Genomic DNA, 16,817 nt, shown 5'->3' on the forward strand with positions numbered 1-16,817 from the left:
TGTATCACTGTTTCCGCCATATTGGAACTACTTTTAAATTGTAAAGATGGCGGCCAGGAGATCTGAAGCATCCTTCACAACGCCAGTGAAGAGTGTAATACCGGAGTCTTCGCCAAACCTGCATCTTATGCAAGGAAGAAAAGAAACGTTTGCATTGCCTTACTAACTATAAAGCTAGAAAGGATAATTATGTTAAGACATTGGAAGACTTCACTGGTTGTAATTTAGAAACAGAACTCCTAGACAAAATGTTTTCATGCGAAACTTGTATCAACAAGATCAACGCATCTTTCCTTCTAAAATGTACATTTATTAAGAATATAGGAGATTTTACGTCAATGTATAAACGATGCAAGCGTCAGTCTGTCGCCAGCCAAATACAAAGGTCGGTGGAAAAGTTGAAATGTTTGCGACTGGACGATGTCGAACAGAAGAAATCACGCCAAAAGTTTGGTGATGATACTAGGCCAATTGATAATTTGTCAACAAGTTACTACGCCTACATCACAAGAACACGACGATGAAAGATTCTGATAGCTTGTCATTCCAACCGCTAATACCTAATTGTGTCTGACCATGTGTATAGTTTAAGTGGGCACCCTGTACAATCAAGTGATGATACACATGATACATGTATATCCGCCAAAGAATTCATCAATGAAATACGTGATCATGACCTGTCAGTATCTGAAATTGAAAATTCCATTCAGTCAGTTTCAAAGTTGGGGAAAAGTGTACTGTTTATTAAAGATCCAGATGACTTGTCCAAGAAGAATTGGTCCATCGACGCCTGCAGGGAGATGCATGAAAAATGTCCAGAGCTTTTCAAAGTGATATTTTCTGCTATAGGTAATATAAGTTACAATATGTAGCTAATTTCACATGTTTGTATGTATTTAATAATAATGGTAGTAATTAATTTTTAAAATATTTTTATTCAAACTTTATAAAAAAAAATCAGTAAAAGCTGGTCATGTTGTGGATTAATTACTCCCACAATAATGTATAGCTGTAAATACTAGTATTTTAAAAATATAGTTAATTTATGTACAGTACTGTAATAGACCTTTTGGCTTAAGGATTTGGGAAAAAAGTTTTCAGGTGACAAAATTTCTGCAGAGTCTAAGCTGTCCACAATGTCTGTGATCTACGGTATGATCCTACATTGTAGAAATGCGAAGGCCTGTGCTATTCAGCGCATTTTATCTGCATTGTGTATAAGATATCATGCAGATAATAAGGTATCAAAACTGTAACATTGAAGTTACACTGTTCAGTTTTGTTAGTTGACTTTTTCTGTGTTGACTTTAAAATTTGTTCAGTCTGAATTACTCCAAGATTCTATCGACAAGAATAATAAATATAAAAAGTTGATAGAGTGTTAGAAATTTTGGACTAGATTAGATTTTGTTAAATGTTTGAATTTTCTAAATTTGGTTCCTAAATTACTTTATTCTTCCTAACGTCTCCCTTGACACCACACCTCACTTTTGGCCTTTAGTTGAAGCGCTCGCCCCTGTGAGGGGCAGCAGGTACAATTCTAACGCCCTACCTGCAGGCGGAAGTGAAGTGTACAGAGTCTGCGCAGGCACAGTACATGTTTAGTCAATATTACGGAATGAGATAGTTATCTTAAATCTACAAAAACGAAACGCATATTGTTACACCTCCCTTGGCACCGCTTCCTTTTGGCCTTGAGTTGAGCGTTCAACCCTGTGAGGAAAGCTCTGGGTTCTGTACCCCAGGCCGGGACACACCAAAGTCTATACAAGTGGTAGTTTCTGCTCCTGCCAAGCGCTCAGCATACAGGGAGTGGGACAACTGGTTCGCCCGTTGTCAATATAATGTGACCGGTTGGGGTGTTGCTTGGTGTCGTCGGCGGCATGCAGTGATATAGCACTATACAAGAAGACACAACATGCATATACCGCAGTCTCCCAAAACACGCACCTCGCACAACATACACGCAACCCCACCACATACATTGGAGGCCGTCCTTATATGACCATATCTGTTAAAAGGACGTTAATTAAATCATACAAACAAAGTATATTCTCTAGTCTACTACATATTGTACATCTCTCTCAATGATATACACTGTTCAGATATAAATAGTACTCTGCAATATACAAGCACAGACTGTTTCAGAACTATTGGTGTTTTCTGTTAGGATCTATTGAACACCTATGTATATATATATATATATATATATATATATATATAGATTGATATATATATATATATAGATGACCCTTGCCCTTAGGCATTGATATCATAAAACCGTACCGACCTATCAAATCGCCCAGTCGTATCATGTTTCTTAGTTATCTAGGTGTCAGCTTAAGTTACAGAATTTCTTTGTGAAGAGATTAACGTACTTTCTGTCTGTTTTAATTTCCTTATTACTTTGAACTTTGAACTATGATCCCGTAAGACCGTGTTCCTAATTGGACTTAATTTTTAGCTCACCTGGCCCAAAGGGCCGGTGAGCTTATGTCATGGCGCGGCGTCCGTCCGTCCGTCCGTCCGTCGTCCGTCGTCCGTCCGTCCGTCCGTCCGTCCGTCCGTCCGTCGTCCGTCTGTCCGTCAACAATTCCTTTAAATGGCTACTAGTCATAGAGTTCTGCATGGATTGTAACCAAATTTGGCCACAAACATCCTTGGGGGAGGGGGAACAGAACTTGTATAAATTTTGGCTCTGACCCCCCTGGGGCAGGAGGGGCGGGGCCCAATAGGGGAAATAGAGGTAAATCCTTTAAATCGCTACTAGTCATAGAGTTCTGCATGGATTGTAACCAAATTTGGCCACAAACATCCTTGGGGAAGGGGGAACAGAACTTGTATAAATTTTGGCTCTGACCCCCCGGGGGCAGGGGGGCGGGGCCCAATAGGGGAAATAGAGGTAAATCCTTTAAATCGCTACTAGTCATAGAGTTCTGCATGGATTGTAACCAAATTTGGCCACAAACATCCTTGGGGGAGGGGAACAGAACTTGTATAAATTTTGGCTCTGACCCCCCCGGGGGCAGGAGGGGCGGGGCCCAATAGGGGAAATAGAGGTAAATCCTATAAATCGCTACTTGTCCTAGAGTTCTGCATGGATTGTAACCAAATTTGGCCACAAACATCCTTGGGGGAAGGGGAACAGGGCTTGTATAAATTTTGGCTCTGACCCCCCGGGGGCAGGAGGGGCGGGGCCCAATAGGGGAAATAGAGGTAAATCCTATAAATCGCTACTTGTCCTAGAGTTTTGCATGGATTGTAACCAAATTTGGCCACAAACATCCTTGGGGAAAGGGGAACAGAACTTGTATAAATTTTGGCTCTGACCCCCTGGGGGCAGGAGGGGCAGGGCCCAATAGGGGAAATAGAGGTTAAATCCTATAAATCGCTACTTGTCCTAGAGTTCTGCATGGATTGTAACCAAATTTGGCCACAAACATCCTTTTTGGAAGGGAAACAGAACTTGTATAAATTTTGGCTCTTACCCCCCAGGGGCAGGAGAGGTGTGGCCCAATATGGGAAATCGGAGGTAAATATTCAAATTCCTTCAGAAAAGAAACAATGAACCTGTATTCAGAACATGACTTGGCATTACAAACCAGGTGAGCGATACAGGCCCTCTGGGCCTCTTGTTACATGTGCAACAAGTATGGTTCTAACCTTCATAAATACTTTATAATTCCTTGAGAAACCCCTGTTTCTCGTACAAACGCTTGTGTACGCGATTCATAAACAATAGCCACGCGAGATTAGTATTTATAGCCTAATATTCAACTAAGAACCAACAAGCCAAGATCAACACGTTTCCGTAATACTTTCGCTACAAGAAGATCAAATTCAAATGGGATAGAAAGTAAGACCACGTAAATTTACCAGAGCGTGGAAATGTAAACAATGGCTCAGATAGACGGAGTAGTTCACACACTCGCCATCATCAATATAGAGACAATGAAAGCACATGGGATATGGACAATCCAGGAAATTGGACCGTTGCAGAGCTTAAGCAGAGACTTCTCGAAGACTGTGGGATAAAGGTTCCCGGGGAAGTATTTCGAAAGCTACCCTAACGTTGGGGTGAAAACAAAGGAACTACATCTTTATTTATATGCCTGTTAACTCAGCTAGTGCGACAGGCGAAATCGAACAAAGCACTGAGCCACAAATTACTACGCGTGAAAATACCGGAAGTGACGCTACAAATATATCAAAGCTGAACAATGTGACACGGTGTTTTTAGCTCACCTGGCCCGAAGGGCCGGTGAGCTTATGTCATGGCGCGGCGTCCGTCGTCCGTCGTCCGTCCGTCCGTCAACATTTCCTTTAAATCGCTACTAGTCATAGAGTTCTGCATGGATTGTAACCAAATTTGGCCACAAACATCCTTGGGGGAAGGGGAACAGAACTTGTATAAATTTTGGCTCTGACCCCCCAGGGGCAGGAGGGGCGGGGCCCAATAGGGAAAATAAAGGTAAATCCTATAAAACGCTACTTGTCCTAGAGTTTTGCATGGATTGTAACCAAATTTGGCCACAAACATCCTTGGGGGAAGGGGAACAGAACTTGTATAAATTTTGGCTCTGACCCCCTAGGGGCAGAAAGGGCGGGGCCCAATAGGGGAAATAGAGGTAAATCCTATAAATCGCTACTTGTCCTAGAGTTCTGCATGGATTGTAACCAAATTTGGCCACAAACATCCTTGGGGGAAGGGGAACAGAACTTTTATAAATTTTGGCTCTGACCCCCCAGGGGCAGGAGGGGTGGGGCCCAATAGGGAAAATAAAGGTAAATCCTATAAAAACGCTACTTGTCCTAGAGTTCTGCATGGATTGTAACCAAATTTGGCCACAAACATCCTTGGGGGAAGGGGAACAGAACTTGTATAACTTTTGGCTCTGACCCCCTGGGGGCAGGAGGGGCGGGGCCCAATAGGGGAAATAGAGGTATATCCTATAAAACGCTACTTGTCCTAGAGTTCTGCATGGATTGTAACCAAATTTGGCCACAAACATCCATGGGGGAAGGGGGAATGAACTTGTATAAATTTTGGCTCTGACCCTCCGGGGGCAGGAGGGGCGGGGCCCAATAGGGGAAACAGGGGTAAATCCTATAAATCGCTACTTGTCCTAGAGTTCTGCATGGATTGTAACCAAATTTGGCCACAAACATCCTTGGGGGAAGGGGAAAGAACTTGTATAAATTTTGGCTCTGACCCCCCAGGGGCAGGAGGGTGGGGCCCAATAGGGGAAATAGAGGTAAATCCTATAAATCGCTACTTGTCCTAGAGTTCTGCATGGATTGTAACCAAATTTGGCCACAAATATCCTTGGGGAAGGGGAACAGAACTTGTATAAATTTTGGCTCTGACCCCCCGGGGGCAGGAGGGGCGGGGCCCAATAGGGAAATAAGAGGTAAATATTCAAATTCCTTCAGAAAAGAAACAATGAACCTGTATTCAGAACATGACTTGACATTACAAACCAGGTGAGCGATACAGGCCCTCTGGGCCTCTTGTTCATCCTTACAAGACACAGTGAGGCAGTTGACAGCGGAGAAAACCGAGCAACGCCAAAACTTCTGCCTGGGCAATAGGTATTTTTCGAATGGCGCTCAGGTAACATTTACTGCCAGAGAATTTCAACAGAATACAGTCCACAACAGCGCCGGAATTCGTTCAAACTCCATCACCAATGTTGACATAGTAACGTCAAATTACCGAAGGTATGGATGTCAATTTAGCTCCTTTGCTTACCAAACTACAACTGCTCACAAAATCACACAGTAGTCACGGATAATATAGAATTTAACGTAGTGGGTAAACCCGACCCCAGACTGAATTATCAGCTGTCTATTCAGGAATTTATCAAGGCCTTCGGTAAGTACAAACGCGTGATGTGCAGCACATACCCAGAAAGACAGCAAGGTTAGATGCGTACCAGGACGACATTATCGAAATTTCTACAACACTAAATTCTATGAATGACCGATTAAGCTGAATGTTTGCCCAAATTGTATTATTGGAAAGCAACTACCCCGATTAATATTAGCCAATAAGAACATTAACTTACCAACCATTGTGATAGGAACTTTGTTTCATATCTCTAGTGGTTTACGGCATGGATTTGACACAACATTTTGACATACTTCAACATGACACTATAGAATATAAACAATCTTTCGGCAAGATCCCAAACTGATAGTGTAGCGCGAATCATTAAAGATGAATGTCTGAAGGGATTTATGCATGGTTCATTCGATACATTACCATTTAGTGAATATAGTGTGAGCCCACTCGGCATTAGTATAGGAAAATTTTCATGGAAAGAACGACTTATACTAGATTTGTCAGTTCCACACAGCGACCTAGGTGTTAGTGTTAACGAAATTATCGAAAAAGACTCGTGTTAAGGAGACTATCAACAAAGACTCTTGCTCAATGTCCTCCCTTTGCACCGCCTCACATTTGGCCTGGAGTCAAGCGTTCGCCCCTAGAGGAAAGCTCTGGGTTCTGTCCCCTGGCCCAAAGTCTATAAAAGTGGTAGTTTCTACTTCTGCTTAGCGCTCAGCATAATGGTAGTGGGACGACTGGTTCGCCTGTTGTCCGGGTGGGGTATGGCTTGGTATCTTCGGTGGCATGCATCAGTGATATAGTACTATAAAAAAGGGCAACATTTCAACTATATAACAAGACACAACACGAATATACCAAAGTCTCCCAAAACACGCACCTCGCACTACATACACCCAACACAGTGCATACCGGGGATGCCGTCCTTACATGACCCTGGCTGTTAATAGGACGTAATCCTCAAAAGAACACAGTGCATCCAATCAATGGGGAAGACTTTGGTCAGGTCAACATATTCAAGAGTTAAGAGTGATGAAGCTCCTTTCATGCCTCTTTCCTGAAATTAATTTTATTAATATAAAAAGTGTAGATATATATATCCATTAATCCATAACGTTTTACATTTTACTGACACAAGTGTATATAAAATTCTAAACGTAACAAGAGTATACCGCACAGCGGAACAATATACGCCCAGCTTCTATGTTAATCATGTAACGGTGAATATATCTAACGAAAATCTTAAGTGCCCACTATGAACCTTAATTTAAAATTTAAGAATATCTAGACATCAGTGTATCGTTACACCTCTAATCTAATGTCATAATGATAGACCCTATCTAGTTTGGGAAGGATCATTTGAAAACTGCAGAAAGAGATTTTTGGACTAAGATTGATACATTAAAACAGACAAAGGAAGTATTTCATTCAAATTAGTGTTGTCCCGATGATCGATTATAATCGATGTCTAATCGAAATGTCAACCGATTTCTGACAATCGATTATGAGGTTCAACATCGATGATCAGTATCAAAACCGGAAGTGTGAATTCTACTTTCACTTTCCCTTTGAGAGTACATGCTACAGAGATTTCACTTTAAAGCAATGGCGTAATCACCAAACCTGGTGTTAAAACAAATGGGACTATAAAATATACATACCGTTACATAACCAATTCGACATTAGGAAGTAGAAAGAGGTAGGAAGGAGAGAAAAGATAAGATCCCAAATTTAGTCGCCTCTTATGATCATGCAATGGGGGCTGCAGGTACAATTCTAGTAAAAGGCACAACTAGGGCACTACTCTGATGGATACAGAAAGTTTCAAGGAGCCGAGTCGAATGGTTATGGAGTTGTAGTTTGGAAAAGAATTTCGGACTGACACACAGAAGAACGGATGGAGCTGAATTTAACATCCCCCATATAACCTATGAAAGGTACATATAGCTTACTCACTGGCTGACCTGATCTTGTCACTTGACGAATATCCTGTAAGATATTCTGCCACCATCTGCCAGACACAGTAAAATTAAACCTTCATTTTCATATACTATGGCTGAACAAATAAAGGTCTTACAAAAATAAACCAAAATAAAAGAGAATCGTTGATTTATATTGATATATCTCTATCAAGTTTCAGAGAACTATAATTTCAGTGTTAAAACTGCTCCATTTTTTACCACTGAAGATAAAATAAGTATTTTTCATAAATAATTCTTCCTTGACACTTTGACTCAAGTAAAAAACAACATATATTCATATGTCATATATCCAAGCTTAATAAATATTGACAAATATTTTTTCCAGCAATAAAAATAATTAGCAATGTCGGTTTTAATATTGTTACCCGTATTCATTGTGAAAGTCAAATACTCAGTATCTGTTTTCAGGGAATTTCTCAGTGTGGCCAATCTCTTGTTGGCCCTGCAGGTAGGGCGTAAGAATCGTACCTGCTGCCCCTATTGCATGATCGTAAAAGGCGACTAAATTTAGAATCTTATCTTTTCTCTTCTTCCTAACTGACTTTATTCTTCCTAATGCCTCCCTTGGCACCGCCTCACTTTTGGCCTTGAGTTGAGCGTTCGCCCCTGTGCTCTGGGTTCTGTCCCCTGGCCGAGACACACCAAAGTCTATAAAAGTGGTAGTTTCTGCCCCTGCTTAGCGGTCAGCATACAGGGAGTAGGACGACTGGTTCTCCCGTTGTCAGTATAATGTGACCGGGTGGGGTGTGTTGCTTGGTGTCTTCGGCAGCATGCTCCAGTGATATAGCACTATAAAAAGGGCAACAGTTCCACTATACAAGAAGACACTACATGAATATACCGCAGTCTCCCAAAACACGCACGTCGCACAACATACACGCAACACACAGCATACATGGGAGGCCGTCCTTACATGACCCTGGCTGTTAATAGGACGTTAATTAATCAAACAAACAAACAAATAAACCAATCTCTTGTATTCTTTTCCATCACAAATATCGTTCCAGACACCTGGCTCTGAATTTGTTTTGTCATCCATCACAGCTTCACAAAAGAATTCATCTGTATTAGATAAAAGGCAAAAATATTCAAATAATGCAATCTAAAATACAAACGTACATGCAGGGATTAATCCAGCTTTCGGGGGAAGAGACCTTTTTTGAAAATGGGGGAAATTAGACTTGATAATAGAAGATGAAACCAAAGGTGAGTAAAGGTGCTTGACAGCGATGGTATGATAAAAACTAACAAAAGCCAGCCATTATTTCAAAAATCCATTTGGATTTGATATGAGATTTAGATGTGATGAAGAAATAAACATGAGAATGAAATTGCTAACAAGTATGTTTTCAGGAATAGGGGAAGTTTTAGTTCAAATAGGGGAATTTTCACCCATTTTTACAGAGGGGAACCTACCTATTAACGGCAGCAAAATTAACCTAGATTAGTCCCCGACATGACAAGGCATATATGTGACGGCGACGGCGAAAATGGGGTCAGATGAGGAAAATTGACAAATTGAGTTTTATACATTTTTTGCAAGCTTACATTATAAATTATGTAAATCCAAAAAATTAGGTCTCTATGTGGTACGGTTATGGAGAAAAATTTGTTTGTTTACCTGTATCACTTCACTGAACACAGAAAACACAAAAGTCAAATAACGTCATAAAAGTATAATATTTGCAACACATAACAAAAGGGATATATTGACATGTCAATACTTTTGAATAACAACATATATTTCAAAACCAAACAAATATTTTATGTTATCCCTTCTTAATTACGAAAAATAAATTGTCCATATCATTTTAAAACGTCGTTACACGTACAAATGTATATACATCAAAGGGAGATAATCTAATGTCAAAATTTTTGAAAGAATTCAAAATTTAAATATTAACTCCAAAGCCATAAATATTGAAATGATCACACTTCTTAAATGTTTGATAGATCATGAAGCTAGCAAAGTAATAACATTCAGTAAAATATTGGAATAATTACTGAGAATTGGTATAAATAGGCTGGAAAAGTCAGGTAAAAATGGAAAAGGAAGAGGGAGGGGGCCGTTTAAATCACACCGATTTATATATATACATGTAAAATTTATATGCACACAGCCTTACTTCACTTCCCTACATCGGTACTAATTTTGTGTCTAATATATTAGTAATATTGATCCTCAATTACTTTTAATTTCCAACTTTAAAATCAGTCTAAGTTTAATAGTACTAGTATATCCACTAGGAATAGATAAAAATTGGGAGACAGCCAATAAAAAAAACAAACAGTGAAGGCTACTTAGTGTTAATAATCGGTTGTAAAATCACATTCAATGATCGGTTTAGGACAACCTACTAATTATCAATTTTGAATTTGGATTACATTTATAGAAAACTTTTTTTATATTTATGTATTCAACCTTTTATTTTCTCTGAAGAATTTTAGAAAGATATCTTGTGGCAACGGTTCAACGAAGTGGTTTTTTTTTAATTCAAATTATTGTTTATCTAACATGTCTAAGACATTTTGAGAAAATTTGTTTTACACCAATATACAAATGATAAAGGTTCAGAACAATATAAAATAAGCACAAGTTATCTCCCATTTTAATAATTGATTATTGAATTTCATAATCGATAGTCTTTAGGAAAATCATAATCGATCGATCATCAATGAAAAACAATAATCAGTCCAACACTAGGTGGTAGAATCAAAGGTCATGTGTATATATACATATACATTTAAAGACAAAGTTCTGTTGTCAAAAGGAATATCCGCTCACAAATTCCTACATAAAATAAACTTATTTCCATCACTACAGATCTTTTGAAGACAAGACACGCCTTACAAATGTGAACAATGTAATATAGCAGTCATTTTCATCGTAAAAGTAAACCTTTCCGTTTGCATGGAACATTTGGTACTTGGTTGCTTTCTGTCAGATCCATTTCTGACTTTGGTACAGTGGGTTTTGGACAGGTATTGTTTTTTGAACTTTCACTTTTTACAAAAATTCCCTAATATTGTCATATAAGTACCATTGTCTAGAAGGATCTAGTCCTTTTGACATAATTTCCTCTGGTTCATCTTCTGCAGATGGAAGGATTTCCTTTCTCTTAAGTAGATTGACTGACACTGGAAGTGAGTCACCGACTTCCTTACACAACACTTCACCTGGCTTTGTAGATTCCACAAGAAAATGGTGGTATTTTGTCAGGTTTTTCAATGGCTTGAAGTATTGTTTCAGGTAACACTTCCAGTCCCTAAAGATGACTGGTTTTTCCTCATCTTGAACCAACTGTGGAATATTGTGTCCACTCCGTGATGAAGTTGTAACTGTGCGAGCAACCTCCTCTAAACTTTCAGCATTACTAGATCTCCAGCGCAATTTCCACACACCAAAATGCCAGTCAGGATCAAACTTTGTATGGCCAGCAATCATCATCGAGTACTGGATACCAACATGAAGACCTGTGTAATACAATAAAACAAAAAATGAGTTCATTGTTCTACAAAAAACTTTAAAAATTACCATTAGAAGGAAATTATAGGTACTACTGCTATACAATATCAATATAAAAAAAAATTAAAATATTTATAATTAATTGTTGCAAATCTATAATAAGTTCCAAATTTGAATATTTTAATTTGATCTTTTGAGAAACAAACTATTTAAATTGTAGACTGATTGATGACTAAAATAGTAAAAACTGAAAGTCAGTGACTAATCTATACATATATTAAACCTCCCCACCCAATCTCAAGGTATTCATGTAGTTCTAATGCTACAAATTAATCAGGTCATGATGTGGTATTGACTTTTAAATCTCAAATGTCTGAAATATGAAATTCCATCATTGTATTGCACAATTTGGTTTATTAAAACAGGAAAATGTCATAATTCTATATATGGAGAAATGAAAATTTTAAGATCAGCATATATATATACAAAATTGTGGTTGAAGTTCAAGCCTAACAAACCTATGAAGGGGACTTACCAACTATCACCCTCCAAAGGGCATACCACAACACAATGTTGTTTTTATTCTGTCCACTGCAGTTGTCAAAATGGATGTTGGCGATCTCTTCTCCATGTCCATGATGATGAAAATAGTGATGGACCATGCTGATAACTGAGTTAGCTCCCTTTCCTACTCCTGAACTTTCAGCCTCATCCACCAAATAGAAAACTTGCTGTCCTGTTGAATAATTACAATGTATTGATCAAGTAAAGGAATACTGTAGTTAATTCCTACCAGTTTCATTGGCAATATCAACAAATGTGTACCACTGGAATCATCACTGTCACTCAATTTTTAATTGAAATCTCATATCATTAAAGGAAATTTTCAATAAAAAGGTGTTTAAGGTAAATGATATACATGTAATTTAAATTACCAATAATTGATTATGTTTGATTTGATTTAATTTGCAAATCATAAAACTGATGTATTTTAAAGATCAATTAATTAATTGGTTTTATGATTATCTTAAGCTTATTAAAGTAAAACTCGGGGGTTAATTACCTGAACCTTCCGAGCAGATTCCAAAGACACTGCATTTCCTTGGTGTCTTAAAGAAGATTGGACCAACTTGTTGAGCATGATGGGAAAAATGAACTTGTTGTGCGAAATCCCAGGAATAGTGGAAAGCACCATCAACTGTACAGGGTGAATTGCCTACAAAGAAATAAAGACAACCATATACATTTCTACATAACATGAGCATTACTACATCAAGTATATTTGTTTTTTTTTTATATATATAATTAATTTGATAAATACATTTGTTCTTAAAAATCAAATACATTGTACATGTAGTTAAGTTTAATTGAAATCAAATAAGATTTCATTATGAACATTCAGATTTTTTCCCAATTCATGAATAAAAATTTAAAGGTTTTTTTTATGTAAAAAATTGAAAGGCATTTCATGTAATATTATATTCCCCGGTATGTATACACGAGTGGTCTTTATCTTAACATTCTAGTCTACTGAAAGCTAGGCTGAAAAGCTGTAATAGCAGACTTGGAACCTGTTTAAAATAATAATCTATATAAACTTTGAATAATTCTGATATGCTTTATTTAAAGATGTCTATCTGAAGAATCTATTGCTCAGCAAAAAATGTAAATATTGATTTGTATTTCATTATTATTAATTACCTGTTGTCTTCTCTGTTTCTGACAATAACTTGAACTTTTCTTTACTCTCTGTGCACTGCTTTCTGTATATATCTCTCTGTTGTTTTGCCTGACTTATATGAGTACAGTATTCCTCCAAGACTTGTTTCTTTTCATCATCATTTATTGAACCAGTAGCAGATAATTTCAATGAAAAAATTTGGCAAGAGTTACACAAGTCTGTACATGGTTTCATAACTGTGATATATGGGCATAGATCATGCCATACTCTTTGGAAGGTGCGTAGACTCACTCGTCTATAATTCATTTTGCCGGCCAGTGAATCAAACTTTTCAAAAATGTCCATGGCAGTTGTATCCGAGGGAAGAAGAAGCACTTTTTCAGACCTGTAATTTGGTAATCTTCCCGGAATAGGCAATGCATTGTCTCTAGCAAATTTTGACAAGAATGTCTTGATATTCTGTCTGTCTTGTACAGAGAGAGCATTATGCGGAGCTTTTCCAGAATTTCCATGTTTTCGTGGCATCAAACCAACAGTATCTAGTGACTTACTAATTGCCTGTAATTTGTTCTTGCTGATGCCATGAATAAAACAAAATGTAGTTCTACAAACACGGATTCCATTGAAATAAAACTCCTGATATGGTCGCTCTCGTTCCTTTATCTTGTGTTTCTTAGATTGGGTATGACTGCCAGATTTACGATGAGCAAATAGCTCAGCCTTAACAGTAATATCTAGTTCATCATGTGTTAATTGGTGACAATGTTCTCTAAATTCAAATGCCGATTCTAAGTCTATTTTTACACTACATGCTTCTCCACCATACACTTTACAGCCACATGTGTCATTACGAAATTTTGCCTGTGCTATATATTCAATAGTGTCACATTCAGTGGGATCTGTTGAAACAAATACAACATCATTATCATCTGATGACTTATCGGACTCGTAATTACACTCGTCTTCACTGGAATCTGACGAAAGTTCTCTGAAAGCATCGGCGCTACCCTCGGATGATGTGTACAGTCTTGAATAATAAAGTTGATCAACAGTCTCTATTTCATCTATAAATGGTTTATCCTGATTCAAAATAATTTCTGCTGGAATGCTACAACAACTATTGTTCGTTGCAGTAGATAGTTGACTCATTTTAATGATTCAAGTCTAACATGATTTCGTGCCATGGTACATTAATTCAAACTGTCGAATAAGTATAAGCTTACGTATGATACGCGTTTCATAACATCGCGAAGTATAAAGTGATACTACTTTAACTACTCAGTTTGAACGTTCCTTCATTAATATAACATCGTATCTCACCTACCGGGCTTGGTTTTCATTGATCAAGTAATCATCATTGCAGATTACACACTATGACAATTCAGAGAGATGTAAACGTACGTGTTGTTGTCATTACGCCACTAAGAAACTAACTAGAGTGATCTCCCGTAAACACCGGGTGCGTTCGGGTCCGTGCTTCTATAAATATGCGTAAGCTTGTGTCATCTTTGGGATTCCAGTATATTAACAATGCACATTTATTATTTTGAAACAAAACAATTAACTCATAAGCCAATATAATAAGTAACACATTTAATTTAGTGTCGTATTTTATTTAACACACCATGTCTTCACAGCAGTTATCAAGTTTGTCGGCAAGAAGCAAAGATAATTGGATCTGCCGATCGAAGAATAAAAGAATTTACGAGATCAAACAGTTGTTTATTACAGTTGATAAACAAAGTAATAGTTTGACTTTAATTATATTGTACATTTCATGGTGTCCAAGCTTATGTGTTGCTAGACTAGTCAATATATTGTGTGAAAAAAAAGTCTCCGATCACGTCACAGAAAAAATACAGCAAAATGTCTCGTGATTTTAGACGGCTTTTTCTCAGAATGAGGCTTGCCGCATCTGTACCCATTTTCGTGCAGTCGCCGTCACATATATTGTAATTAAAATATTGTGGTTTAATACACATATGGCCACATTTTATAATAATATATAGATCCTTTATATCTCATATAGAGGGCAATTTGCCCTGTGGTGCCTGTAGTTTATTTAGGCATGGGTTTTTCATTTTTTTTCATTTTTAAAGTTGCTCAAAAGGTTTTTGTACTGTACTTAGACCAAGGAATTAGACTGGGGGCAAATTCAACCTTCTGTGAACACTGGATGGGGGAATATATGCTGAAGACTCTTTTAGCTTCACCTGTGACGCAGGGTGTACCTTGTATATTAAAAGAAGATAAAGATGAAATCAAGTCAAAAAGTTATATTGCTGTTTATTCGAAAGAAGTGCCGTTTTACAAATGATTAAAATTTAACACAAAGATCGATCTTTAAATCAGAATAATTAAAAAAAACATTCAGAGTAAACAAGCCAGAATGAAATCGGTCCTTCCAGTCCTTCTGGGAAGGACCTTTGCCTCTTCGTTTTTTGTCATTGATATTTGATTCCTTTGTTGTATTTCCTGAGAGGTTTTTGGGTTTTTTTCGATGGTGGGAGGAGCTTGCAGTTCCAACCATCTAACTCAAAAAACGAACATCTTGGAATGTAAATCCGAATGTCTTTTCCGACGCTTTATGATGGGATGGGATTGGATTGTATTTATAACAAGCGTTTTCGGTGATGGGGGAGGGGGCCGCTCACATCAAAGATTCAAGTAACCTTATTCGTTTCGTTACACGTTTTGCGAGAGTGCGACTGAATTTTTAGTGCTCGTAGTTAGATTCGGTTAGGGGGGGACGCTCGACTTAATGCAAATTTTCAGTGGATTAACATAATTAACTTATTTATTTATTATTCTTGTAAATTAGGTCAAGGGGGCGGCCAGTCACAAACAACGGCAGGACCAAAATAGGGGGCTGTCGAAACAAATTTAAGGGGGGTCTGGGGGTCCCCGCGTGTTAAGCTTTAGGTGTGGTCGATGGCTTTCTTCATGATTTTCTTTAACCTCATTATATATGGGGAATACCGTAACTCTCTATGACTTGTTAAAAGTGATGAAATAATAGCTATTAAATCCGGATTCATTAAATAGTTTACGGGATAAAGTACTAAATGGATTCAGGGTACTCCGAGGGTCTAGGAGGATAATATTTCTAAGGTTCAAAACTACTGTAGTTTTTAACAATTAAAGAAAAATTTGGCTGGTGTTCCTTCCTGTTTTGACTTTTTGAGATTTACTTGGACACAAAGTGTGTAAAAATTAAGAGATACATACTTTAATCTTGGGACGCCATTCTAATATTTCCTATGAGGGGGGGTTCGTTATATGTCAATTGCATTTTTAAAAAATTTTTAGGCATTTTCTTTGTTAATTAGATGTTTAATGTACATATATTTCAAATTCATTAAAGGGGACTATTGCTCATTTTTACAGGTTCTGGGTGGGGGGAAACCACTGTATAAGTTAATCAATTATTGTTTTTTGAAAGCAGTAGAAAGGAGACAAGGAGACAAACAACTTTTTTATGTCAAACCTGTCTTTTAAAATATTAGAATTTAAGTCTGTTCCTCTAAGAAAGGGGGACTTATTCCAATAATTCTCTTGTTGTTTTTTTGAAAATAAATTGGTTCAATAGGTTTGACTTTTTTAAAAAACAGTTTTGTTAAATATTCTTTTGTAAAAACAGCACAAGTTGATTGATTTAATATCATTGTATCCGAAACCTTCTCAATTTCATACAACCCGATAAATGCTTTGTTAGCTCTACATTGTACATAGGAAAATTGTTTGTTTACACTTTGTTAGAGCGTGCAGGATTTGTTTAACAAAATTTACAAATTAAGTTTTTTACATTTTTTTTTTTCACAATCACCATTACCTCTGATG

The 16,817-nt window shown here is 37.5% G+C and overlaps 1 protein-coding gene across 1 annotated transcript; it reads right to left on the reverse strand.

Annotated features, from left to right (window-relative positions):
• Positions 1 to 9,491: 9,491 nt before the first annotated feature.
• On the reverse strand, positions 9,492 to 14,907 carry LOC138311439 (uncharacterized). The gene is given in 5 exon segments (XM_069252795.1): positions 9,492 to 10,844; positions 10,847 to 11,304; positions 11,832 to 12,032; positions 12,360 to 12,512; positions 12,998 to 14,907. Coding segments are annotated over 5 exon segments (2,073 nt in total). The 5' UTR covers positions 14,127 to 14,907; the 3' UTR covers positions 9,492 to 10,712.
• Positions 14,908 to 16,817: the final 1,910 nt, after the last annotated feature.

Source organism: Argopecten irradians, unplaced genomic scaffold (genome assembly GCF_041381155.1).
Source record: "Argopecten irradians isolate NY unplaced genomic scaffold, Ai_NY scaffold_0023, whole genome shotgun sequence".
NCBI classification, from domain to species: Eukaryota; Metazoa; Mollusca; class Bivalvia; order Pectinida; family Pectinidae; genus Argopecten; species Argopecten irradians.